Source organism: Phyllobates terribilis, unplaced genomic scaffold (genome assembly GCF_046119375.1).
Source record: "Phyllobates terribilis strain yellow unplaced genomic scaffold, ASM4611937v1 Scaffold_7__3_contigs__length_470593459, whole genome shotgun sequence".
In the NCBI taxonomy this organism is placed as follows: Eukaryota; Metazoa; Chordata; class Amphibia; order Anura; family Dendrobatidae; genus Phyllobates; species Phyllobates terribilis.
In genome coordinates, this window is record NW_027362767.1 from 362,827,628 (window position 1) to 362,854,962 (window position 27,335).

The 27,335-nt window shown below is 43.9% G+C and overlaps 1 protein-coding gene across 2 annotated transcripts in view; it reads right to left on the minus strand.

Annotated features, from left to right (window-relative positions):
- LOC141154843 (interleukin-13 receptor subunit alpha-1-like) overlaps positions 1-26,543 on the minus strand; it is a 103,032-nt gene extending 76,489 nt beyond the window's left edge. Inside the window, exon 1 of one of the 2 annotated variants that reach the window (XM_073641335.1) lies at positions 26,419-26,543. Coding sequence is in view for 1 of the 2 variants with exons in the window: in XM_073641334.1 (XP_073497435.1) it covers positions 17,979-18,063 (85 nt within the window). In the remaining variant the exon portion in view is untranslated. Of the gene's footprint in view, positions 1-17,978; positions 18,397-26,418 lie in introns of those variants that run through there. The other variant, XM_073641334.1, reaches the window with a different exon arrangement.
- Between the last annotated feature and the right edge of the window lie 792 nt (positions 26,544-27,335).

Sequence of the window (27,335 nt, forward strand, 5' to 3'; positions counted from 1 at the left end):
TGCTTCATCTTTAAAGGGATTCAATATCGTTTTTTGGGATCATTTCACACTGTGTTTTGGAAAGTATACATTAGGATTAATAACAGATGTATACCTCTGACACATACTACTGTCCCGATTGGGGGACACCTTGTCGCGGAGGAACGGCTTTTACACTTTTTTGATCAAAAACATGGTCTATTAAGTACACTATGCTATTTACATGTACTTTTACTATTTAATTATTTACTGCAGGGTCTATTCTCAATTGGTTCCTATCTTAGATTTGGTCTGTTACATGTCCAAAGTGTGAACAAGTTTCTATACCAACTTATGCTCCGGCTCATTTCTTTTGTTTTACTTAAGTTTCTTGTACCTTGTACAAACAGGGGTTTAGCTCCAGCTTTTTTGAGCTAGGCATTTAATTTATACGGTTTCCCATGGCCAGGTGTCAAGCTCCGGTCCTGCCCCCATCTACATTGAGGTTGTCGGACACAAGATGAGGTTTTAATATTAGAGGATAGGACCGTCCCGATTGGGGTACACCTTGTCGGAGAGGGATATCTTTTACACTCTTTTGATCAAAAACAGTGCTTACTAAGTCCCCTATGTTATTTACATGTGCTATTACTATTTACTTACAGCAGAGTATATGTTTTGGGTTTTGTCTGTTAAATGGCCACAGTGTGAACAAGCTTCTATATGTCACATGTACAGTGAAGGAAATAATTATTTGATCCCTTGCTGTTTTTGTAAGTTTGCCCACTGACAAAGACATGAACAGTCTATAATTTTAAGGGTAGATTAATTTTAACATTGAGAGATAGAATATCCCCCCCAAAAAAATCAAGAAAATCACATTGTATAAATTAGATATTTTTTTTTGTATTTTGCAGTTAGAAATAAGTATTTGATCCCCTACAAACCATTATGAGTTCTGGCTCCTACAGACCAGTTAGACACTCCTAATCAACTCCTGCATTAAAGACAGCTGTCTTACATAGCCACCTGTATAAAAAAAGACTCCTGTCCACAGACTAAATTAGTCAGTCAGACTCTAACCTCTACAACATGGGCAAGACCAAAGAGTTTTCTAAGGATGTCAGGGACAAGATCATAGACCTGCACAAAGCTGGAATGGGCTACAAAACCATAAGTAACACGCTGGGTGAGAAGGAGACTTTTGGTGCAATAGTAAGAAAATGGAAGGAATTAAAAAATGACTGTCAATCGACATCGATCTGGGGCACCATGCAAAATCTCACCTCATGGGGTATCCTTGATCATGAGGAAGGTGAGAGATCAGCCTAAAATTACACAGGGGGAACTTGTTAATGATCTCAAGGCAGCTGGGACCACAATCACCAAGAAAACCATTGGTAACACATTACACCTTAAAGGTTTACAATTCTGCAGTGCCCGCAAGGTCCCCCTGCTCAAGAAGGCACATGTGCAGGCCTGTCTGAAGTTTGCCAATGAACACCTGGATGATTCTGTGAGTTATTGGGAGAAGGTGCTGTGGTCAGATGAGACAAAAATTGAGCTCTTTGGCATTAACTCAACTCGCCGTGTTTGGAGGAAGAGAAATGCTGCCTATGACCCAAAGAACACCGTCCCCACTATCAATCATGGAGGTGGAAACATTATGTTTTGGTGGTATTTATCTGCTAAGGGCTCAGGATTACTTCACTTCATCAATGGGAGAATGGATGGAGCCATGTACCGTAAAATCCTGAGTGACAACCTCCTTCCCTCCGCCAGGACATTAGAAAATGGGTCGTGGCAGGGTCAGCCACCAAGAGAATGACCCAAAACAAACAGCCAAGGCAACAAAGGAGTGGCTCAAAAAAAAGCACATTAAGGTCATGGAGCGACCTATCCAGTCTCCAGACCTTAATCCCATAGAAAACTTATGGAGTTGAAGCTCCGAGTTGCCAAGCAACAGCCTCAAAATCTGAATGATTTAGAGATGATCTTCAAAGAAGAGTGGACCAAAATTCCTCCTGACATGTGCGCAACCTCATCATCAACTACAAAAAACGTCTGACTGCTGTGCTTGCCAACAAGGGTTTTGCCACCAAGTATTAATTGTTGTTTGCCAGAGGAATAAAATACTTATTTCTCACTGCAAAATGCAAATAAATTTATCTAATTTATACAATGAGATATTCTTGATTTTTTGGGGGATATTCTATCTCTCAATATTAAAATTAACCTATCCTTAAAATTATAGACTGTTCATGTCTTTGTCAGTGGGCAAACTAACAAAAACAGCAAGGGATCAAATAATTATTTCCTTCACTGTATACCAATTTATGCTCCAGCTCACTTCTTTGGTTTTGTTTTAGGAATCAATAGATGTAACATCATCGACCCCTCTTATGTCACAATATGGAGGTGATCTGAGCTGGGATACCCCTTTAGTACTCACTGGAAAAAAGTATCCTAGCTTCATCTTGAAGGGATCTGTGAAGACCCAGGATCTTCCGTGGGCATAACGTTACTCAGACAACACAGGGTGAGAGTAAAACAGTATGGCAATACTTTATTGAACCACAAAGCGGACAATAAACAGATAGAACAGTCCCAGCAAATACACAAGATGGTACAACATTAAACACTCTCACTCTTCCGCTGGCCCGCCTGGAATAGAACAGCTGCGATTTTGGGACTTCCAGGGCCTACTACCTCAACCAGTTGGCCCCTATTCTGGCGGGCCCCCACAGAGAGAAGGTAGCGGCAAGCTTAGAAAGCTAGCAGTCCATCGAGCAGGGCTGTGGAGTCGGAGCCCATTTTGTGGAGTCGGAGTCGGTATAAAATGGACCAACTCCGACTCCTAAATTATATAATAAATTGGGTACAGAAGTTCAATGCAGTCTGTGGGGAATATTTTTTCATAAGAATTTGGGAAAGTTATGAAATGTCCTATGTCTGTCCTATTCCTGATCTAAGTGTCTAGACTTTTAGCTGAGATGAATCTGTGCTAGAGTAAATTTATCACTTAAACATGAGCCATGTATGAGGGAGTCTGAGTCGTGGAGTAGGTGTCATGGAAATTGAGGAGTTGGAGTCGGAGGTTTGGCTTACCGACTCCACAGCCTTGCATCGAGGTACAAGGCCAGGAGATCCGAGGGACCCACCCTGGCCTCTCTGAGAGTTTCCATGGGGCCAGATGACCGGCTTGTCCCAATCTGGCTTCTCTGAATGTCTCCATGGATTCCAGGCGACCGGACGGTCCCTCCTAGCAACTCCAAACAACATAGCCATGGGGCAAGGTGACTTCATAGTTCCAACCTGGTCTCCCCAAAATGTATCCATGGTCTCTCTGATGGTCAATGGAGCAGATCTGTATCTTTCCAATCAGGGCTATATACCTTTAGGCTAGAATCACATAGAATCCAAATCTGTGTCTCTTTGGTTAAAGCCACACTGCCAAGCTGATGGTGTGACAGAGTCTGTGTGTCTTCTTGCTTCTCCTTAATTCTCTGTTTCAAGTCTGACTCCTACAGAAGCATATCTTCTTTTTAAGTACTCATCCACAGGTCAAATGGTTACGGAGGGCAGCCTCATGTCTCATTGTTTGAGCATTAAATGATATTGCTTAGTTTGTCCTCCTGTCTTGTGAGTCAATAAGCCACAGGGTCCACAAAGGTTAATTAACAAACATTCATTGTTCCACAGACCAACAGAAGTCAACACAAAGATAATAGTGTATTTCTTTTGGATTAGCAAATCTAAACGTCTGGCTGATAAAGATTTTAAGGTGTATTGTCATAGGATCCAATCTCGTTTTTGGGATAATTTCACACTGCATTTTGGAAATTATAAGTTGGGATTAATATCAGATTTATAAATCTGATGCATACTAGGTATTGGAAACAGTAGCATCTGGTAACTGTAAGCTTCTGTGTTATTAAAAAACTAAATAATGTATGCCCACATAAGGAATAGTGCAGCCTGCTGCATGGTTGAGTACAAGAAAAATTCTATACGCCAACCTGGCGGAAGACAAAAGAACAATGGGGACATAAAGATACATTATGCGCCTGTAGCGTTTTCGCTGCATACAGCAAGCTGACACTGAACACCGTCATGTAGAAAGTAGTCTGAGCACAAAATAAACGGCTCATATACAGTGCTAGATTATCGGACAGCCGCTGTAGACAGGGTAATGACTCCTACTACTCTTTCAGGTAGCCTTTTAAACTGAAGACTTGTGCATCGTCCCAGCCATGGGTTCTTCCTCTGCATGCTAAATGGATATTCGATTGTAGCAAAAAACTCCTAATTTCATGTATAGATCTTACAAGTTCCTGGAGGCACAGCTAATACATGATAGTACAGGATTCCATGAATTCCACCGACACTTACGAGCAGGGTGAAAGGTGGATGATGTTGCACGACTACTGACAATGCCAAATCTAAAGTAAATATCATGAGATAGGAATGTGACTTTTATATATGCACTTTTGCTAGTAAAAAAAACCTGCACTACCCACCTAGGCATTGTGGATAACGTTTGACCCTCGACACTTAGTCACAAGACAAATAAAATGTCTATATGGGCTCCTCTGATATCAGAGGAAAGAGCAGGACCAGGGCTTAATATTACAGCTGCGGACCTGCTCCTGCTGCCACAGGCAATTTGGTAGTGTCCATGCAATGGGCACAGGTCCTCAGCGGACTAACAAGTCCCTGGGCATTTATCATGAGATGTAGCCACTGTAATCTACATACAAGATTGCATCTTATGAGAAAGTTTAAAAGGGGTTGTCCGATCTAAAATGACAAGTTAGCAGTCACTCTATATGACAGCAGACTTATAAATCCTCACATAGTGTGCACTGTGTGCAGTGATTATTCTCAGGTGTCAGCGCAGGGAATGATGGCCATGTGACGGCAAGTATGCGACATGCGTACTCCCGGCCACAAACTGACTGGACTGTTTCCAGCAACGCGCATTCAACACTACACCAGGCCGGCTGGAAGGGCAAGACGCACTGTGTTTCTGCTGAGCCCTGTCCCTGGCTGGAGTGGGGGGAACCAAAGAGAGGGGGAACCAGTAGGGGGTGAGGGTGGAGGAAGCAGTTAATGGGAGCACTTTTATAGGTGTATATAAAGGGAAGCCATTTTAAGAAGGGTATGAAGTTCAGAGAGTGAGTAGTAAGGAGAGGAGGGGAGCAGAGTCTCTTCAGGAGCTCTGCTCCAGAAAGGGACCTAGTAATAGAGGCCCAGGAGGGGAGCAGAGGAGAAAGGCTCCATTAACAGAAAGGATCCCAGGGGGTACAGTGAGTGCAGGATGGCACCTGTAAGCCCGAATCTGCCAGGTGTCAGAGGGATCAGGCCGCAAGAAGGGAACCGGTCCCTGGACCAGCCGTGTTACTCCAGGTCTCGGCTGGAAAACCGGAGGCTTCTGCACTTCCATGGTGCAGTTGCCAGTCTCACCCTAGTCACCGTGAAGGGCATCAAGTAGGTCCGGGAACTCCAGGTTGCCCAGAGGGACTTCAGAGCGCCCGATCGGGACTGAGTGTGGGAAAGCGCAGGGCAGGAGGGAGAAGACCCAGCGCGAGAAGTCGGTGTAGTAAGGAACATAAAGAAAGTGGGGTTCCGTCAAGCGCTCCTGATATACTTGAGAAAGTGCTGGACCCCTTATCTGGTAGACGCAGTGCGACGCGGAAGGCTGACACCTGTACAGTGTACCTGAGGAACTTGAACAGAACTGTGAGTAAACTCGGATGACTGCACTCCACTGCCTCTGTCAGTTATTTCAGCTGCGCCATCTCTCCTGCACCACAAGCCCCAGCATCACCATCATCTATACTACACTGCCCGGGGGCTCGCTCTGCCTGTGGGGAGCAGAAACATCCCAGCTGCCATTTCATCACCCCCGGAGGTCTGCAGCAGCGCCAGTAACCATTACCGGAAACCACAGGTGGCGTCACGAAACAAACCATACACTAAAAAAATCCCCTTTTTCAAGAGAGACCCCAGAGTACGGGCCCGGGAGCCGACTGCCGTGACATCCTAAGCAAGGTAAAAGGCCCGGGTACCGAGTCCCCTATATCCCCCCTGGGTGACACATACGCATATTGCATACTTGTGGACAGGTGACAGTTGTTCCTGGTGCTGCCAGCTAAGAATCCTCACAGAACGCTATATGAGGAATCAGTCTGCAGTCACTTAAAAGGAATCTGTCAGCAGATTTTTTGCTAACTGATCTGAGAGCAGCGTAATGTAGGCAAAGATATGCTGATCCTACGATGTAAACAGAAACAACTGACCGGTACTTCTCTATGCCACAGGCGATTTTAATTACAGCAGGATCTTATCATCGCCCACATAAGCAGACGGATGTCCCTTAGAGAGGTATTCACATTGGTAGGGTCCTGGTATTTTTGAGAAACACCTTATCATGGCTACCAGGTACACATGAATTGGCCAATTTATGTGCTAAGGTTTCTCATTTATTTCTATTTTCTACAGCAGTAATGCTATTCATATGTTTCATGTTCGAATACTTAGCGTTACAGAGTGCTACTTTACTTGTTAATTGTATATGGAGGAAGCTTCTCATAGTAAGCACCTGTTCACACCTATTTCTTGTTTTAAAAAAAGTAAGTGGCGGTCAGTTTTTTCTGTTTCCATGTATAAGCTTTGACTGAGCACTCTGCCTCTATGCCACAGGCGATTTTAATTGCAGCAGCATCTTATCATGCCCCACATAAGCAGACGTACAGTACAGACCAAAAGTTTGGACACACCTTCTCATTTAAAGATTTTGCTGTATTTTCATAGCTATGAAAATTGTACATTCACACTGAAGGCATCAGTGTGAATGTACAATTTATGTGCTAAGATTTCTCATTTATTTCTATTTTCTACAGCAGTAATGCTATTCATATTTCATGTTCGCATACTTAGCGTTACAGAGTGCTATTTTATTTGTTTAATTGATTCCTACGATGTATCACTTAGATTACTGGGTACAAAAAAAAACAAAAATAATCTAATAGGTGCAGAAATTCTGCTGAAAATCAGCAACATAAAAAAACTCACCAAATACTCAACCTAAGAACATAGCCCTGAAGGGGGTTTTCTGAGATTTTTTAGAAGTTGGCAAATAATAGGGAATGGGATAAAACGAAGGAATAAGCATTTAACCTTTGAATCCACCTGCAGCCCCAGGAAGTTTGCTGGCCATCTCTCCATTAACAACAGCGACATTGGGCAGGAGATGTACCTGGCACTCGGCCTTATCATTTATGGGGTATCCTGTGAACAACTTCCAACACATTTCAAAATACCTTGATACTCTTTATATGCTCATGTAGTTCTTTCAAAGACAAGTCCAGCAACACCTTTACATGGCCAGAACATTCCTCCATTACTGAGATATCGGAGTTTGTATTAATATGCAAACGAGGCTGAAGAGCTATTGTAGATCCAAAGCCTCTGTCGCTCCAGCTCTATTCCCCGACCAGCACCGCCTCCTCCTGCTTGACTGACAACCTCAATACTTTGCGACTTCAGGCAAAGGAGACGTCAGGCAAGCAGGATGAGGTGGCGCTGGTGGAGTGGAGTGGAGGTGGAGTGACCGAGACTTCAGATCTACCATAGCCTTTCAGTCTCATCTGCATATCAATTGAAACACTGATTCTTCAGTATCTGAGGAACTTTCAATGTAAAGGTGTTGCTGGATGTGCCTTTGAAACAGCTACATGCACATATAAATAGCTTGATGGTGAAATCCAGCTGACAGATTCTGACTTAGGGAAAAAAAGTATTATGCTAACAAAAGTTGTATGGGGTCTCTTTTTCAGGACTTGTATTTTTTATAGGCACCATTTTACAGTTACATATAACTAATTAATTTGTCTGTTTTTTGTTAAAGTGTTTTAGCTCTCTTGCCGACTGAAAGCATGTTTAAAAAAGAACCAAAGTGTGTCCAACATCCATCGCCTTTTATGTAGCTGTATGGAGACTTGTTTCTTCATTGGGGAATAGGTTAAAAAAAAAGGCAACTGGACATGTTTTGATAACTAAAGACGTTGTCTCACGACTAGTGTTGAGCATTCCGATACTGAAATATCGGGTATCGGCCGATATTCACGGTATCGGAATTCCGATACTTAATTCCAATACTTTTGCAATATCGTATACCGGAATCGGAAGTTCCCATAATGCAATGAGCCATTTTCATTTTATTCAGCCAATGAGGATCCTAAGAAGTGTGGGCACATCCTGTTAGGCATGTAGGCATGTTGACTAATGGCATGGCTGTGATTGGCTGCTGAAATTATGTCATGATGCACTATAAAAGCCGCCGCCGCCATTTTGAGCTCACTCTGCTGTGAATTCAGTTAGGGATAGGACGCTGTTGTTCTGAGGGACAGTTTTAGCTACCTATTTGGTCTATTCTGCTTTACCCAAGCTACTTTATAAATCGCTGTGCCTTGCAGCGCTAGTGCACAGTTCTCTGTGCTGTTCACTGCTTTCTGCAAGGTCTGGTGTGTGAGTGCAGCTCACCCTGTAGTGTGTGCTTCAACCACGTCTGGTTGTAGTGCACTCAGTGTGCGTCACTGCCTCATACATTGTCCTTTTTTGCCAATTCATAATTTTTCCTGATATCTCCTATTAGTGTGGTGGTTCCATCCGTATTCAGCTAAATTGGTTCCAAACACACTATATAGGAGTAGATAGAGAAATTTTTTTGGTCTTGCAGCGCTAGTGCACAGTGCTCTGCATCTGTACTGTTCACCGCTGTCTGCAAGGTCTGGTGTGTGAGTGCAGCTCACCCTGTAGTGTGTGCTTCAGCCACGTCTGGTTTTAGTGCACTCAGTGTGTGTCACTGCCTCATACATTGTCCTTTTTTGCCAATTCATAATTTTTCCTGATATCTCCTATTAGTGTGGTGGTTCCATCCGTATTCAGCTAAATTGGTTCCAAACACACTATATAGGAGTAGTTAGAGGAGCCTTTCTGCAGCATTGGGCCCTGCAGCCCCAGCCAGATTAGTATTAGCCTATTTTTTGCAGCCTCATCTATTGCATTGTAGGTTACCTTCCTACATTGTAATAGCTACAAAAAGTTTGTGATACTATCGTTATTACATCTTTAGGCACATCCAGTGTCTTTTTGTGACAAAAAAAACCTAAATAAAGTTCACCAAACACTCCACTTTACAGTTGTGTAGGCCACATTAGCTCATATTAAAGTCTAGTCCACACTTTATAAAATTAGTGTTTCTTATACCTGTTAGCAGCTGTTCAGGAATAAGCACACTAAGCCCTTAGTACTTTTCTGCCTATCTTTATCAGTCTACCAAGATGAAGAAGGCAGGGAGTAAGGCATGTGGTCGTGGGCGTGGAGTTTCTGCAGGGAGAGGACGTGATGATTCTGTGCCTGCAAGGAGAGGACGTGGGGATTCTGTGCCTGCTGCGGGCACCAGGGACTCAGCATCCCCCAGTTTTACCAGGGAACAGTCCTTTATGCGCAGCTTTGTAGGAGCTAGCCGTACCCCACTGCTGCGCGAGGACCAAATTGAAGCCGTTGTCGGATGGATGGCAGCTAACGCATCGACTTCAATTAGTTCCAGATCCTCTCAGGTCCTGAGCACTGAAGAGCACCCATCTGTCTCTTCGCCACCTGCCAAATTGCCCAGGCAGTCAGAGAGCCCTGGACAGGAGCCATCTCTACTTCTGTTCTCTGAATCTCTTGGCTTGGAAAGAGGGGGCCAGCCAAGCAGAATTCGAGAATTTGAAGAAGAGGTTGTATGCAGTGATGCGCAACCGTTTTGTCTCTCTGAATCTGAAGAGGCGGGTGGGCCAGTGCCTATGGTCAGCAGCACACCTCAGTACGCATCTGATGATGAGACTCAGGTGCCACTTTCTGGTGCGTACTGTGCTGTCGAGACTACCCAGGAGAAGCAGTTGTTTGAAGAGGGTGGTGTAGATGATGAGGTCCTTGACCCATCATGGCGTGAGGGACAGGAAGGTGGTGGGAGCAGCTCTGAGGAAGAGATTCCCCAAACAGCCCAAAAAGGAGGGAGAGGGAGGGGGCAGACTTGGTTGCCTGTAGCCTCCACTTCGGCACCCATTAGGAGCATCGCTCTTCCAAAATCCAAAGCGGGCGCTCCCAAGACTTGCAGTGCCTGGTCCTTTTTTGACACAGTTGCAGATGACATTTGCTTTGTCAAATGCAAGCTGTGTAATCAGAAGGTGAAAAGAGGGAAAAGTGTCAGCAACCTCAATACCACAAATATGTGGAAACATGTGCGGACCAAGCACGTGGTGGAGTTACAAAAACACACTGAAGACCTAGGCCAACCTACAGCGCCACCTACCACCTCTTCAGCTCGTGTTGTAGCCTCTTCCTCCAGCTCACACACAGCTGGTTCGGCTTCCTCACAGGATCGCCATGGAAGAATCTCTGGCACTGTTGTACAGAGACACAGTGTAATTCCACCCACAGCACCACTTTCCCAGTCATCCTCACACTCCCAGGCCAGTCTACAGCCATCGTTAGCACAGGCATGGGAGAAAAGGCGCCCATACTCGGCAAACCACCCCCGAGCACAGGCTCTGAATGCTGGCATTGCTAAACTACTGGCCCTTGAAATGCTATCATTCAGGCTGGTGGAGACTGACACATTCCGTAACTTTATGGCATTGGCATTCCCACAATACAACGTGCCCAGCCGATTTTATTTCAGCAGGCAAGCCGTCCCTGCCCTGCAACATCATGTGGAGGGAAAAATTAAACATGCGCTACAAAACGCCGTCAGTAGCAAGGTCCACCTGACCACCAATGCGTGGACCAGTAAGCATGGACAGGGACGATACCTTTCCCTCACTGCCCATTGGGTAAATGTTGTGGAGCCGGGTACAGATCTTGAGAGTGGCGCTGTACGTGTTCTGCCAACTCCAAGGATTGCAGGAATCCAGTCTGTACACATTGACTCCTCCTCATACTCCAGTTCCTCTGAATCAGCGCTGCAGGAGCCTTCACGGTCTACCTCCACATCGACCCGTGAACGGTTACCTGTTATGGTGACCAATATGAGCACAGCCGTGGCCAAACGTCAACAGGCCGTATTAAAATTAATTTCTTTGGGGAATCGAAGCCACACAGCGCAGGAGCTCTGGAATGCCATCAAGCAGCAGAGCGACGTGTGGTTTGTGCCAGCGAATCTCCAGCCAGGCATGGTAGTGTGTGACAATGGCCGAAATCTGGTGGCAGCTCTGGGCCTAGGCAACCTCACTCACATCCCATGTCTGGCACATGTGCTCAACTTGGTCGTGCAGAGTTTTTTGAGGGACTATCTGGATCTTGATGCACTGCTTCACAAGGTCCGCATAGAGTGCGCTCACTTGCTGCGTTCCAGCAATGCAAGATCATGCATTGCAGCTCTGCAGCGCCGATTACGTCTTCCGGAACATCGCATCATATGTGACCTACCCACCAGGTGGAATTCAACGTTACATATATTGGAGAGGTTGTGTGAGCAGCAGGCAGCAGTAATGGAGTACCAGCTGCAGCAGGCGCAAACAAGTCGCAGTGCGCGCCGTTCACACTTCACCACCACTGAGTGGGCCTCTATGAAGGACATTTGCCACGTTTTGCGTGCCTTCGATTATTCCACGCGGATGGCGAGTGCAGATGATGCACTAGTCAGCATGACTATCCCCCTTATCTGCCTGCTTGAAAAAACACTGCAAGCACTAAGGGACGAGGTTTTGGAAGAGGTGGAGGATGAGGAGTCACAAATGCCATCGGCTTCTCTACAGTCTGCGCAACGTGGTTCCTCACAAAGGCCTAGGCAGGGGACACTTTGTGAGGAGGATGAGGAGGAGTCAATGGATGAGGAAGACATCTGTCCAGAGGAGGGAGGTACACAATGCTCTAGTAGTCAGTATCTAGAGCGAGGGTGGGGTGATGCAGAGCAGGCAGAGATCACGTCTCAAGCAGGGGACAGCGTTTCTTGGCCATTTGGCAGTCTGCAGCACATGGTTGATTTCATGCTGCAGTGCCTGAGAAACGACCGCCGCATCGCCCACATTCTCAACACGGCTGATTATTGGGTGTCCACCCTCCTAGATCCTCGCTACCGGGACAACTTACAAAGCCTCATAACACCGTTGAACCGGGAGCGTAAAATGCGGGAGTACCAAGACGCACTGGTGCATTCCATCATGTTCTCCATTCCAACCGAGAGCAGTGCTGCTAGTGCTTTACAAAGCAGCTCAGTGCGTCGAGGCAGTGGAGGAAGCTCTGCACAAAGAGGGAGCAGAAGCAGCGCCTCAGCACAAGGCAAGACCAGTATGGCCGAAATGTGGCAAAGTTTTGTGTCCCCGCCGCCACAAATGTCTACACCATCACAGACGGCTCCAGTCAGCAGGAGGCAACGTTTCCGTCAGATGGTGACAGACTACATGTCTTGCCCTCTTAGTGTACTCCCAGACGGCTCTTCTCCCTTCAAGTTTTGGGTCTGTAAGCTAGATACATGGCCAGAGCTAAGTCAGTATGCATTGGAGGTGCTAGCTTGCCCTGCTGCTAGTGTATTATCGGAACGCATCTTTAGTGCCGCAGGTGGTGTACTAACAGACCGCCCCATGCGACTATCCGCCGATAACGTTGACCGGCTTACTTTTCTCAAAATGAACAAGGCCTGGATCTCTCATGAATTTGCCAGTCCTCTTCCAGAATAAATAATTGTTTGCAAAAGTATCCAAGTCTAATGTTCTGTTCATGTTTCTACCACCTGAACTGTAATCCCTGAGCTCCAACACCGCCAGTTGGCGCTCGGAAGTGCCGTCTGCACAGTCAACACTTGCTGCCGTGTTATTGGGGTTCAGTAACGTCAGCTGTTCCCCTGCTGTGCGGACGGCAATTTCTCCTGCTCTGTCCACATTCTCACTACTACAGATTTTAAAGTTGCTCCAATTACACCTCTGGCTCCTCTGTTTTCAGTATTATCCCTGAGCTCCAACACCGCCAGTTGGCGCTCGGAAGTGCCGTCTGCACAGTCAACACTTGCTGCCGTGTTATTGGGGTTCAGTAACGTCAGCTGTTCCCCTGCTGTGCGGACGGCAATTCCTCCTGCTCTGTCCACATCCACTGTACTACTGATTTAAAACCTCCTCCAAATACACCTCTGGCTCCTCTGTTTTCAGTATTATCCCTGAGCTCCAACACCGCCAGTTGGCGCTCGGAAGTGCCGTCTGCACAGTCAACACTTGCTGCCGTGTTATTGGGGTTCAGTAACGTCAGCTGTTCCCCTGCTGTGCGGATGGCAATTTCTCCTGCTCTGTCCACATCCACTGTACTACTGATTTAAAACCTCCTCCAAATACACCTCTGGCTCCTCTGTTTTCAGGATTATCCCTGAGCGCCAACACCGCCAGTTGGCGCTCGGAAGTGCCGTCTGCACAGTCAACACTTGCTGCCGTGTTATTGGGGTTCAGTAACGTCAGCTGTTCCCCTGCTGTGCGGATGGCAATTTCTCCTGCTCTGTCCACATCCACTGTACTACTGATTTAAAACCTCCTCCAAATACACCTCTGGCTCCTCTGTTTTCAGGATTATCCCTGAGCTCCAACACCGCCAGTTGGCGCTCGGAAGTGCCGTCTGCACAGTCAACACTTGCTGCCGTGTTATTGGGGTTCAGTAACGTCAGCTGTTCCCCTGCTGTGCGGACGGCAATTTCTCCTGCTCTGTCCACATTCTCACTACTACAGATTTTAAAGTTGCTCCAATTACACCTCTGGCTCCTCTGTTTTCAGTATTATCCCTGAGCTCCAACACCGCCAGTTGGCGCTCGGAAGTGCCGTCTGCACAGTCAACACTTGCTGCCGTGTTATTGGGGTTCAGTAACGTCAGCTGTTCCCCTGCTGTGTGTCCGGCAAATTCTCCTGCTTTGTCCACATCCACTGTACTACTGATTTAAAACTTGCTCCAATTACACCTCTGGCTCCACTCTGTTTTCAGTATTTACCCTGGGTTCCAGTACCGTCAGCTGGTCCTCGGTAGTTCCATTTGCTCTTGTACCTTCTACTACCCATCCGGGTTCCAGTACCGTCAGCTGGTTCTCGGCAGTGCCTTTGGATTAGGTGCCTCCTTCTCGGTATCCAAGTTCCACCAACGTCTGCTGGTCCTTGGTAGTGCTTTCTGGCACAGGTACCTCCTGCTTAGTAACCGAGTTCCAGTACCGTCAGCTGGTCTTCGGCAGTTCCATTGGCTCTTGTACCTTCTGCTACCCATCCGGGTTCCAGTACCGTCAGCTGGTTCTCGGTAGTTCCTCACCTTTCTTGTACCTTCTGCTACATTTCCAAGTTCAAGCTTTTTGAAATGGTTCTTGGTAATCACTCTGGATCTCCCTGACGAGGACCCTGAAGACGAGGACCCTGAAGACCAACCCTAAGAAGACGAGGACCCCGAAGACAACGACCCTGAAGACCACCCCGAAGAAGACGAGGACCCTGAAGACCACCCCGAAGAAGACGAGGACCCTGAAGACCACCCCGAAGAAGACGAGGATCCCGAAGACGAGGACCCAGAAGACCAACCCGAAGAAGACGAGGACCCCGAAGACGAGGACCCCCGAAGACAACGACCCTGAAGACCACCCCGAAGAAGACCAAGAAGATGACCCTGAAGAAGTTGACCAAGAGGACAAAGAAGAGAAGACAAGCACCAAGATACAGAAGAACAAGAGACATAAAACCAAGAAGCAGAAATACAAGAAGCTGCAGAACAAAAAGAGGAAGAACATTAAGCATAAGACTAAAAATCAGAGCAAAAGATAATATCTAAATTATAAGCAGAAGATGACTAAGCAGTGTATGGGGGTGAGTCCGTTCCTCTTCGTGGTGCCCCTGGAAAAGACCTGCTGCTGCAGGCCAAACTGAACGCGGACAAATCCTGTTGTAAATCTTTTGTGACGGGCAGAACGAAAGGTGTAATGTCCAACCTTTTATAGATAACAACTACAGGAATGCCTGTCACAAATAAGAATATGATGAAGAAGAAGAATATGAAGAAGATGAAGAAGTAGAATATGAAGAATGTAAAAAAAAAAGAATAATACGAAGAAGGTGAAGAAGAAGTGGATGAAAAAGATGCTGAGGATGATGAAGGAGAAAGTGTGGGAGAAGTAAAAAAGAAGGTGAAGAGCATGGAAGTAGTGAAACATAAATATCTGACAAAATATAAAAATACTTAACATAGTCAATATTTCCATAACTCAGAACGTCTTAAAAAAAATATTAATTCCTGCTATTCCATTTGATTGGACTAAACCTCTATGCCTTTATTGTCTCCCCACCTCACCCAATACATTCTACATTATTCTTAGTTGTTTTCCTTCATGTAGAATTAACCTACAAGGAAAGAAAGGGTTTATTTTCATTCCGATATTTCTGTCCCATTGACTTGCATTGGTGTCCGGTATCGGAATCGGCGATATCCGATACTTTTTCGGTATCGGTCCGATCCAATCCGATCCGATATTTCCCGATATCGGAAGGTATCGCTCAACACTACTCACGACAGACATTTTAAGCATAGAGGGTAGGGCTGAATTCACACATCTGCAGCATACAGCATACGTCTGGAATGCGATACCCTGCCGGACCGCGTGTCTTCTGACCTGAACTAATAGCCTCACAGGCATACAAGAGGCTGCTAATTTGGGCACCAAAAAAAGAACAACAGGGATGTGGGAGCCACACATGTACAGTTACACCACAGTGCCAGGAATAGCTCATAATAATCAAACTATCAATCTTATTCATCACAGCAAAAGACAAAACACAGAACAGAATAAAAACATTTAGGGTATGTACGCAGGATCAGGAATTGCTTTCAGAAATTTATGCAGCGTTTCTGCACCTCTTGGCAGCCAAAAACAGTGTTTTTGATGCGTTTTCACGCATCTTTGCCTGCGGATTGGCCATGCGTTTTTTCTAATGCATTGTATTGGAAAAACGCAGACAAAAACGCACAAAGAATGGACATGCTGCTTCTTTTTCTGCACATGAAACTCAGTCAGGAAAAATCCTGATCATGTGCACGGAGCAAGCAAAATATCATAGGAAATCATGGGATAAGGTTTGCAATGCGTTTTTTTGGCCCATTTCTGAGCGGAAAAAAAGTACCAAAAATGCATTGTGTGCACATAGCCTAAAAAAGACCAGACGTCTGCCACTGCAAATATCAGGAAACTCATATATGCCTATGGGACTGTTGAGGTCAGGTCAGGAGATGCACAAGCATTGTGTGTACTGCGCTATATACTCGGACTGCAAAATACAGATGTCTGAGTCCGACCTGTATTGAGTCAGGAGTGACAGCCGTCAGCGGAGCTATCACTGGACTGACAGATACCAATTTTGTATGGCAGCTTTAGTTCTGGGAACAGTGGCCTCACACTGAGCCGTAACTGATGATACCAGTAATACTAGTAACAGCTAAGAAATAAAATAGCATGCAAATATGGTTTATTATGGTACATATATTATCTAATTAAATTCACAGACCTATGAGGGGACTTCTTACTTACAGATCACATATTCATATAGTAACATCTATCAGCTGATTAATATACCCAAAAAGTAATAATCACATTATATATATACACATACTGTAATATATATATATATATATATATATATATATATATATATACACACATACTGTAATATACGGTATATATATATATATGTGTGTGTGTGTAAGCAGGGCTGTACCTAGATTCTGCCTCACGTGGTTCCTTTAGTTGCTATTGTATTTCAATGCCCTTGCTGGGCTGCAGTGGCTTGTTACTGCCCCTCATCCTCCTAGTCCCAAGACCCTCTGGTTATATTATATATATTTTTATTATTATTTTTTTTTCACTAGATATGCACATATTTCTGCATATATACCATGACCTGTGAATGTTATTGTATTCTCATACATGTGTGTGTACAATTACCTATGTGTATCTTTTTTCTCTACATGCTTGTTGTATGTATACATATATATTTGTGGGTATGTATACCATTAGCTATATATGTATTCCTGTAAGTTTATATACCATTCCTAAATATAAGTGGATATATATATTAGTTATATATACACACGTATATATATTATGTACCCACTACATTATAGTATTAGTGTGTACATACAGTACTTGCAATATATAAGTATCAGTGTGCGTATATACAAGTATGTGTATGTATTTATGTTAGTGTGTATATACAATATGCAGATATATACACACACACACACACACAGTGCAGTACAACATATAAGTGTGTATACATATATATATTATATATACATACATACACACACAGTACATAAATTATGTGTATATATATATTATATATACACACACACACACACACACTATAGGTTAGTGTGTATATACAGTAGATATAGTACACCATACAGTACATACATATACAAGTGTGGATACATATACATACACGTTAGTATGTATATATACAGTACATGTATAAATTATAGGTTATTGTGCATATTCAGTACACTATATACAGTACATAGAATATACAAGTGTATATATATACACATACACACACAGTGTATGTATACACATATATACACAAACACACATGTGCACATGTTAGTATGTATACATACAGTACATGTATGTATATATAGTATAAGTTAGTGTGTGCTTATGTAGTACAATAAGTGTGTATATATATGTACACATGTTAGTATGTATATATACAGCACATATACTATAGGTTAGTGTACATACAGTAGATGCAGTACACTATATACAGTACATACTATATCTATACACTTATGTTAGTATATATACAGTACATGTAGTTAGTGTGTATATACAGCACTCTACATACATACAGTGGTGTGTGTCGCTATATATAATGGTAGGCTCCTGTGTACCCCAGCACTGCAGGCGGTCATTACTCCGGGCTCCCTGCAGTCTCTCACGTCCCGGGCTGTGACCAGTGACGGATACTCACCGGCTCCGGTGTGCGCAGAGCCGCGGCTCCAGTGGGCAGCCAGGCAGCAGAGCAGGAGCAGCAGGCGGCAGCCGGTCACGTCCATAGCAGTGAGTGTGCGGTAAGTCCCGGTGCTGCTCTCCCGTCCTTCCTGTACAGCGCAGCGCACTCCTATTCCCAGCAGCGCAGCAGCCCCGGTCACATTCCCTGAAGTCCAGGACGCCTCCGCCCACACTCTGCCCGATCTCCCGCCTACACCGCCGAGGCGCAGTCTGCGGGCTGCTCAGGTAAGTGCAGGTTGTGGTGACCGCTGTGCAGCCGTTATCTCCGGGCCGGCTCTCACCGAGCAGTTAGGAAGTTGCCTCACGTGTCGGTATAACAGTGTCAGCCGGACAGTTGTTCATAGTTTCCTATGGTGTATGTGACGTTTTGCCGTGTCTGAGGCGCAGGTTATCTCTCCCTATTGCCTTCATCTTACATTAACCAGCGCCTTGAAAGAGTATTTCCACCCTGAACTTATCCATGTCTTACCCACAAATCCATGTATTTTATTGGGCTTTTATCTGATCTACCAACACAAAGTACAAGTATCTGTGAAGTGTAAAGGAAATGATACATGCTTTTCTAAATATTTTATAACTATAAATCTAAAGCTTGTGAGGTGCATTATTCAGCCCCCTGTAGTGTGATACCCCTAAATAAAATCCTGAGTGACCAATGGCCCCCAGAAGTCACATAATTGGTACATTGAGCCCATCTGTGTGTGATTACAACAAATGCACAAAGGTCTATCGAATCCTATGGGCCAAACAGCCCACAGGAATTGACTAGTAAAACCTAACAGACTAGACATACAAACATTAACCCTATAGCTCTGCCATTATGTACAAGTACAATGTCTCAGCTTTATATCGTCACCATTTCCTCAGTTTAATATTCAAGAGACTAGTATACAAAAATACCCCCTAAATACAGAAATGTGTGTAGAGCCAAATATAGGACAGGTTCATCCCCTCAGAATAACATCAACTATCATATATGTATCAGGGGGACCAACCAGAAACTCTTGGTTAGGTACTTTCCGCTGGCTCTCCTGGCTCTTTAAAGTATGCACCACCTTAGATCAGTTTCACACGTCCATATATTTCCGGTACCGGAGATATCCGTGTGTCACACGTGTGCTGCATCAGGATCACACGTACCGGCACCTGGGAATCAGTGTACAGTTAGCGCTGTTCCCAAGCGCCGGGTGCTGAACACTGCACTCATCATTGTTCCTTGCTCATGCTGTGATCAGCATCTCCGGACAGGTGAGTATAAGGATTTTATTATTTTATTCTTATTTTTACACAGGGACACTGCGGGAGCAGACACTACTACTCCCAACATTGTCTCTTCCTCGTGCTGATCACAGCGCGAGCAAAAAACAATGATGAGGGCAGCGTTCAGCACCCAACGCTTGGTAACAGCGCCAACTGTACACTGATTCCCAGGCGCTGGTACGTGTAACACTGATGACATACATGTCATCCGTGTGTGTTCAGTGTGAGACATTTTGCGGACCGCGCATCCAGAAAAAAACGCACATGTCAGCGTGTGGAGCACATGGACACACGGTCCGTAACACACTGACTTGTGCGCAGACCCATAGATTTGAATGGATCTACGTGCGTCAGTGTCTCCAGTACGTGTCACCACACATACTGGACACACGGATGTGTGAAAGAGGCCTCAGGAGTAGTCATGAGCGAGCGTGCTCGGGTATGCTCGTTACTCAATCGAGCATCGCGAGTGCTCGAGCGCCATGCTCAAATCCCCGCTCCGCATGTTTCACGGCTATTAGACAGCCAATAAAAATGCAAGGATTGCCTGCATTTAAAAAATAATGTGGGCTCCCCCAATTTTTGATAACAAGCCAAGGTAAAGCAGACAGCTGCGGGCTTATATTATCAGGCTGGGAAGGTCCATGGTTATTTGGCCTTTCTCAGCCTATAAATACCTGCCTACAGCCTCCCCAGAAATGGCAAATCTATTAGATGTGCCAATTCTGGCACTTTGCCCAGCTATTCCCGATTGTGCTGTGGCAATCTGGGTAATATTTTTTGAGTTGATGTCAGCTGTGTAATGTCAGATGACATCAAGCCTAGAAGTTAGTAATGGAGAAGCATCTATCAGACACCCCCATTACTAACCCAGTAATCCAGAAAAAAAAACACACAGACTCCCCCACACTATCCCTCATTCACCAATTTCTGGGGTGGCTGCGGTTTTGTATTTTTAGACTGGGAAACAGCCAAATAGCCATGGACCTTCCCAGCCTGATGATATCAGCCCACAGCTGTCTGCTTTACCTTAGCTTGTTATCAAAAATGGGGGGGGGGGGGGCGCGAAACCACGTCATATTTTTTCACTTATTTATTTTGTTCCTAGTAGCGATCTGTGCATCTGAAATGCGTCCAGTTATCTTCCCCATGCTGTTCCCATTCCATTTGGGCTCCTTTTCCATCCACTGCCCCCCCGCAGCCCTCCTATTAGATGTTCTGGAAAAATGCTAGAGTTTCCCATTGACTTCTATTATACTCGATACTCGAGTCTATCCCGTCCGAGCGATTTGAGTAACGAGCACTCGAGCATTTGATGCTCAGTCATCACCACGTAGGAGTAATTCAAACCGACATGTCAGCCCTATGTTGTTTCTTTATTCTATTCACAAAATAATTGAATTATAGATATAGCAAAAGGCAATGGTATTTACCAGCCAAAGTCACAAAGGAAAATGCATTAACAGGATGCAGCAGACCCCTTTACCGGAGAAGGTAACACAGGTGCAACCTCCTCAATATGGGGGTCTGCTGCATCCTGTTTGTGCATTTTCCTTTGTGACATTGGCTGGTAAATACCATTTGCCTTTTGCTATATCTAGAATTCAATTATTTTGGGAATTTTTAAAGTTCCTTTTCATTGCTTTGGCTGTGCTTTTTATTTTGCTGTAGTGTAGGGACTCACAAGGCAGTGGGGAATCGCTGAACTTCGTTGGACCTGCATGGGAACTTTTTTTTTATAATAGATTGGTAAATGAGGGACAGTTTCTTGTTTTTATTTCGCTTTATGTTTTTCAGGTTTCCGTTAATGGACTACGTCAGACCGGCGTGGATTTTTTTATTTTTTTTTCATAAATTGGTGAACTACGGAAAGTGTGGGAGATTTATTTAAATAAAGTGTTTTTTTTCTGTGTGTAGGATTTTTTTTTTTTATTATTATTATTATTACTGGGTTAGTAATGGGCTTGTCTGATAGACACGTGACACGTCTCCATTAATAACACCAGTGCTTGATGCCAGGATTGGTGCACCACTTCTGGGGCTGCTATTTTTAGGCTGGGAAAGGCCCAATAACAAGGGACCTTTCCAGCCTGACAATATTAGCTCACAGCTGTCTGCTTTACCTTTTCTAGCTACCAAAAATGGGGGAGACCCCACATCATTTTTTTCATTTATTTATTAGCTAAATACAAGTACAGTAAACTACACACGCAAGGCACTAAGGCTAAGTGCTCACGATGCAGAAATGCTGCAGATTTTTTTCCGCATCTCCCTGGCAGGAAAAACGCATGCGGATTTTACATGCGTTTTTCCTGCCAGGTAGAAGCGTTTGTCAAGTGTTTTTGCATGAATTTCTGCATGCGGGTAATCAAGCGCTTTTCCAAGAGATTTTAGCATCACTTGGAAAAGTGCTTGACAACTTGGTCACACTATATAAATCTATGCAACCGGCATGGATTTATATAGTGTGACCAAGTTAATAGTTGAAAAAAAAGAATAAAAATGGTAAAAAAATAAACATTATACTTACCTTCCGATGGCCTCCGGTCTCCTGTACGATGCGTCCGGTCTCTTGTACGGCTCGCGATGGTCTAAAAGGACCTGCGGTGACGTCATTTAGTCATGTGACGGGTCACGCGACCACCGACTTCACATGACTAAATGACGTCAACGCAGGTCCTTTTAGACCATCGCGAGCCGTACAAGAGACCGGACTCATCGTACAGGAGACCGGGGGACATCGGAAGGTGAGTATAATGTTTATTTTTTTTATTTTAAATTCTCTTTTTTAACAGGTACTATGGTACCTGGGTCTGGATGAGAGTCTCCTCTTCTCAAAACCCGGGTACCATCCGCACATTGAATCGCTTAATATCCGCATGTGCACATGTAGTCATGCGAATATTAAGCGATTCAATGGCGGCAATTACGCTGCGTGTCCGCAAAATTAATGCACATGCTGTTTATTTTTCCACAATGATAATCCGCAGCGGAAATTTCCGCAGCATGTGCACAGCACATGCGGATTATCATTGGGGACCATGGGTTCTTATTACCAAGCGTTTTTTAAGCTTTTTCGCTGCGGAAATTCCACGGCAAGAGTGCTTGAAAAACGCATAGTGGGCACGCAGCCTAATTATAATTATATATATCTCATGGATTTTGATCTACCCCATATATCTATCCATATTTTTGCACATCTTTAACACCCAAGCATCTGTAATTTCTATTCTGCATTCTATTCCGGTACGTGGCACGGGATGTCACTCTTTATGTCATCCGTATGTGGTATGTATTGTAATCTCTGCTGCCAGAGAAAAGGGACATGTCTATGTGTGGGTCATATGGACACACTGTCCATGTGAAAACATGGACATGTGCACTGCCCTATAGAATATAATGGGTGTTTCTCCGGTATGTGTGAAAAATTACACGAAACAGGAACTTGTGAAGGGAGCCTAAAGTAGGGGTTAAAAAACTTGTTCTGAAACAGAGATATAGACACTCATGATGTTATAATGATAATTGTATTGGGGGTGAATTGAATAAGGAAATAACATAGGGCTGACATATCTAATATTAAACCGAGCAAAGTCTAAGGTGATAGCGAATGCTTATGTGTAAATGTCTCCTGATGATTTGTCACTCATAGGGACAACGAAACACGTAGAGACAGTATGGTTGTGATGGTGCTATAAAGTTGAGACATTGGACTTATACAGTCACTTGTAAAAGTTTGGGAACGCCTGGTCAAAATTACTGTTGTGAACAGTTAAGCAAGTTGACACTAAAATAATCTCTAAAAGGGCTAAAGTTAAAGATGACAAATTTCCTTAGTATTTTAGGCAATATATATATATATATTTAGTAATTTTTTACATTTTAAAAATTACAAAAAGGATAATGGGACAATACAAAAATTTGGGCACCCTTGGAGATTTGTGTGTTCAGATAACTTTGACCAAGGTTTTGGACCTTAATTACCCTGTTAGGGTTATAGCTTGTTCACTGTCATCGTTAGGAAAGACCAGGTGATGCAGATTTCCCAGCTTTATGAAAACTCAGCCTCCTCTAAACTTGTGCCAATAAACAGCCTTCTAAGCAGCTACCTAGCACTCTGAAAATGGAGGTCAAGATAAGGTCTGGAAGACCAAGCAAAATTTCAGTGAGAGATGGTCGTAGGATTGCTACAGAGGCAAATCAGAACCCCCGTTTGACTGCAAAAGACCTTCAAAAAGATTTAGCCGACTCTGGAGTTGTGGTACATTGTTCTACTGTTCAGAGACACCTGCACAAATATGGCATTCATGGAAGAGTCATTAGAAGAAAACCTCTCCTGCGTCCTCACCATAAAATTCAGTGTCAGAAGTATGCAAAAGAACATCTAAACAAGCCTGGTGCATTTTGGAAACAAGTCCTGTGGACAGATGAGGTTAAAATAGAACTCTTTGGCCACAATGATCAAAGGTATGTGTGGAGAAAAGAGGGCATAGAATTTCTGGAAAAGAACATCTTGCCAACAATTAAGCATGGGGAGTGATCAGTATATATACAGCTGTTCTGTGAAGGCCTCAGAGGTTTGTTTGAGAACATTTGAGATCACACAGCATCATAAAAACCAAGGAGCACACCAGACAAGTCAGGGATAAAGTTGTGGAGAAAGGTAAAGTGGGGTTAGGTTATATAAAATAATAATAGTAAAAAAAAAAATAGCCCAAGCGCTAAACATCTCATGGAACACTGTTCAATCAATCATCCAAAAATGGAAGGAGTATGACATAAATGCAAACCTGCCAAGACATGGCCGTCTACCTAAACTGACATCCGAAACAAGCAGAGCACTAATTAGAGAAGCAGGCAAGAGGCCCATGGTCACTCTGGAGGATCTGCAGAGATCCACAGCTCAGGTGGGAGAATCTGCCCACAGGACAACTATTAGGGCGCAGTCAGACGGCCATATGACACGGACAACGATCGAATCGCAATGCTTGGACTGGCATTCTGCTCTCCTGACCTGAGAGTGACAGCATGTATTTCTATGCAGCTGTCACTTTCGGGTCAGTAGAGTTGATGGCCAGTCCGAGCATTGCGATGCAACCGCCGTCTGTGTAATACTGTTGTCTGACTGCGCCCTAAGTTGTATACTCCACAAATCTGGGCTTTATGGAAGAGTGGCAGGAAGAAAGCCATTTTTGAAAGGAAACCATAAGAAGTCATGTTTGCACTTTGCAAAAAAGTCATGTAGGGGACAGCTAGCATGTGGAAGAAGGTGCTCTGGTCAGATAAGATCAAAGTAGAACTTTTTGGTATATATGCAAAATGTTATGCGTGGCTGAAAGCTAACACTGCACATCAGCCTGAAAATACCACCCCCACAGTAAACATGGTGGTGGCAGCATCATCCTGTGGGGAGGCTTTTCTTCAGCAGGGACAGGGAAGCTGGGCAGAGTTGATCGGAAGATGGATGGAGCTAAACACAGGGCAATCATGAAAGAAAACTTGTTAGAGGCTGCAAAAGATTTGAGACTGGGACGTAGGTTCACCTTCCAGCAGGACAGCAACCCTAAACATACTGCCAGAGCTACAATGGAATGGTTTGCATCAAACAGATTCATGTGTATGGATGGTCCAGCCACAGTCCAAACTTAAATTCCATTGGGAATCTGTAAAAAGACTTGAAAACTGCTGCTCACAGATACTCTGCGTCCAATCTCACTGAGATACAATAGTTTGCAACTAATGGGAAAAAATTTCAGCTTCTAGATGTGCAAAGCTGGTAGAGACATCCCCTGAAAGACTTGTAGCAGTAATTTTAAATCAAAAGATGGTCTTACAAAGTATTGATTCAGTAGGGCTGAATACAAATGCACTTCACAATTTCCAGGTTTATTTTTTTTAAATATTTGAAAAACCATGTATCTTTTCCTTTACACTAATACTTGCTACTTTGTGTTGGTATAGCACATAAAATCCCAATAAAATCAATTTAAGTGTGGGGGTGTAACATGAAAAAATGTAGAAAAGTTCATGAGGTATGAATATTTTTTCAAGGCACTGTATATGGCTACAGCAATAAAAAGAGGAAAATGCCATTAAAAATAATCTGCTTAGCATGAAGACATAATGTAAGCATGGTTTCACACAGTGTTTTTAGGATAAAAGTAGTTTTTTTTTTCTCTGCATTTTTACCACTTTGTTAGAAAAACGCAAAATTGCTGTTCGTCAATAGGGAATTATGTAGCGAAATGCAAATGTTTTCTTTTTTTTTTTTTTTTTTACATTTTGTTTTCCGAACAGACAAGGCTCAGTATATGTTATTTTTTTTCCCAAGAATTGTTAAAAAAAAAAAAAAAAAGTCTGAAATATGTCTAATTGGTCTAACTAGAGTTGATCATATCTCTCGAAAATTCATCTTAGGCAGATTTGATTCGGTCTGAGTAGAAAGTGCTCCAATTGTCATGGAAAGACATGTATTATATTATGAGGTCTTCCCAGAGCATAACAAACCTGGAAGGAGGTAAAAAAAAAAAACATATACTTATTCTGTCCTGGTTCCTCACCTAGCTCATTCTTATTCTTGCACATTCTTCAGTTTTTCCACTAATGAGTCCAATGATTGCTCACATTGAGGCGAGGTTCATACAACCAAATTTTCGGTCCAAGTGCTATCCCTAAATAAATGAACCTCACTCTGATCAGTGTTATTCAATGGGATGGGGCAGTGCAGACAAGAATTTTTTTTTTCTCAGATTGAGTCTGCGTGTGAAAATTGAAGCATGCACTAGTTTCTTCTGTAAATTGTATGCCATACGTTTAGCATCCATTTTTTTTTTTATGGAAACATTTCAATTTTTTTAATATAGGAAAGTGTAAATGGTCTTGTAAATTATTACTAGCTGCTGCTGTTAAAAACGGATTGTATATGGATGACAAGTGTGAAAAAAAAATAATCTTGAGTTGTCTGGATGAAACTGACAACTTTTTTTTTTTATATTGTCGTATGAACCCACACACACACTGCGAAAGATCTTAAAAGGCCTTTTGTGGGACATTTTAACATATTAATATTTTCTTTTTATTGCTAATTTTCTCTGGTCTGGTATATTAGTGCCAGGTACAAAGGAAATTCAGCCTCCTACCTGAAAAATTCAGCCTCCTCCGATCTTACGGGGTCTCCTAGGATCCAGCAGCTCCTGCTCCCTCCCTGTGCCCAGCGATCACTTGATTACTGGGTCTGGAGGAGGAAGCATGGTCAGTGCTTCCTAATCTGTATACACAAGCCCTGTTTCAGACTTGTGTATACAGTGATTCAGAAGGTAAACATGGTAATGAACCATGTTTATCCTCTTTTGTGGGAAATCTGGCTGTGTGTGACAGTAAGGCTATGTGCCCACGTAGCAGATTTGATGCAGAGCGTTTTTGCCTCTCTGGCAGAAAAAAACGCATGCAGATTTACATGCGTTTTTTTCTGCCAGAGAGAAGTGTTTTTTCAGCGTTTTTACATGCGTTTTTTCAAGCAGTTTTCCAAGCGATTTTGAGCATCACTTGGAAAAGTGCTTGACAAGTTGGTCACACAATATAAATCCATGCAACTGACATGGATTTATAATGTGTAAACAACTGATGCTTTAAATGCAGCATCTATAGTAAAAAAAAAGAGAATTAAAACGTTAAAAAAAACCAAAAAAAACCTGTATACTCACTTCTCCGGTCTCATCCAGTCTCCTCCCAGCAGCGATTCTGCGATCCTCTATCTTTGGCGTCCCGCAGTGTACTGTCAGGACCTGCGATGACGTCATTTAGTCAGCTGATGGTCACGCGACCATCACCTGACCGCCGACCATCGCGTGACCATCAGGTGACTAAATGACGTCACCGCAGGTCCTGACAGTACACCGCGGGACGCCAAGGAAAGAGGTCGTGGCCGGGAGCAGACTGGAGGAGACCGGAGAGCAGACCGGGGGCCGCCGGAGAGGTGAATATGCAGGTTTTGTTTATTTTTAACTTTTTTATTTATTTTTTTCACAGCGTGGTAGCCGGGATGAAGAGGAGTTGT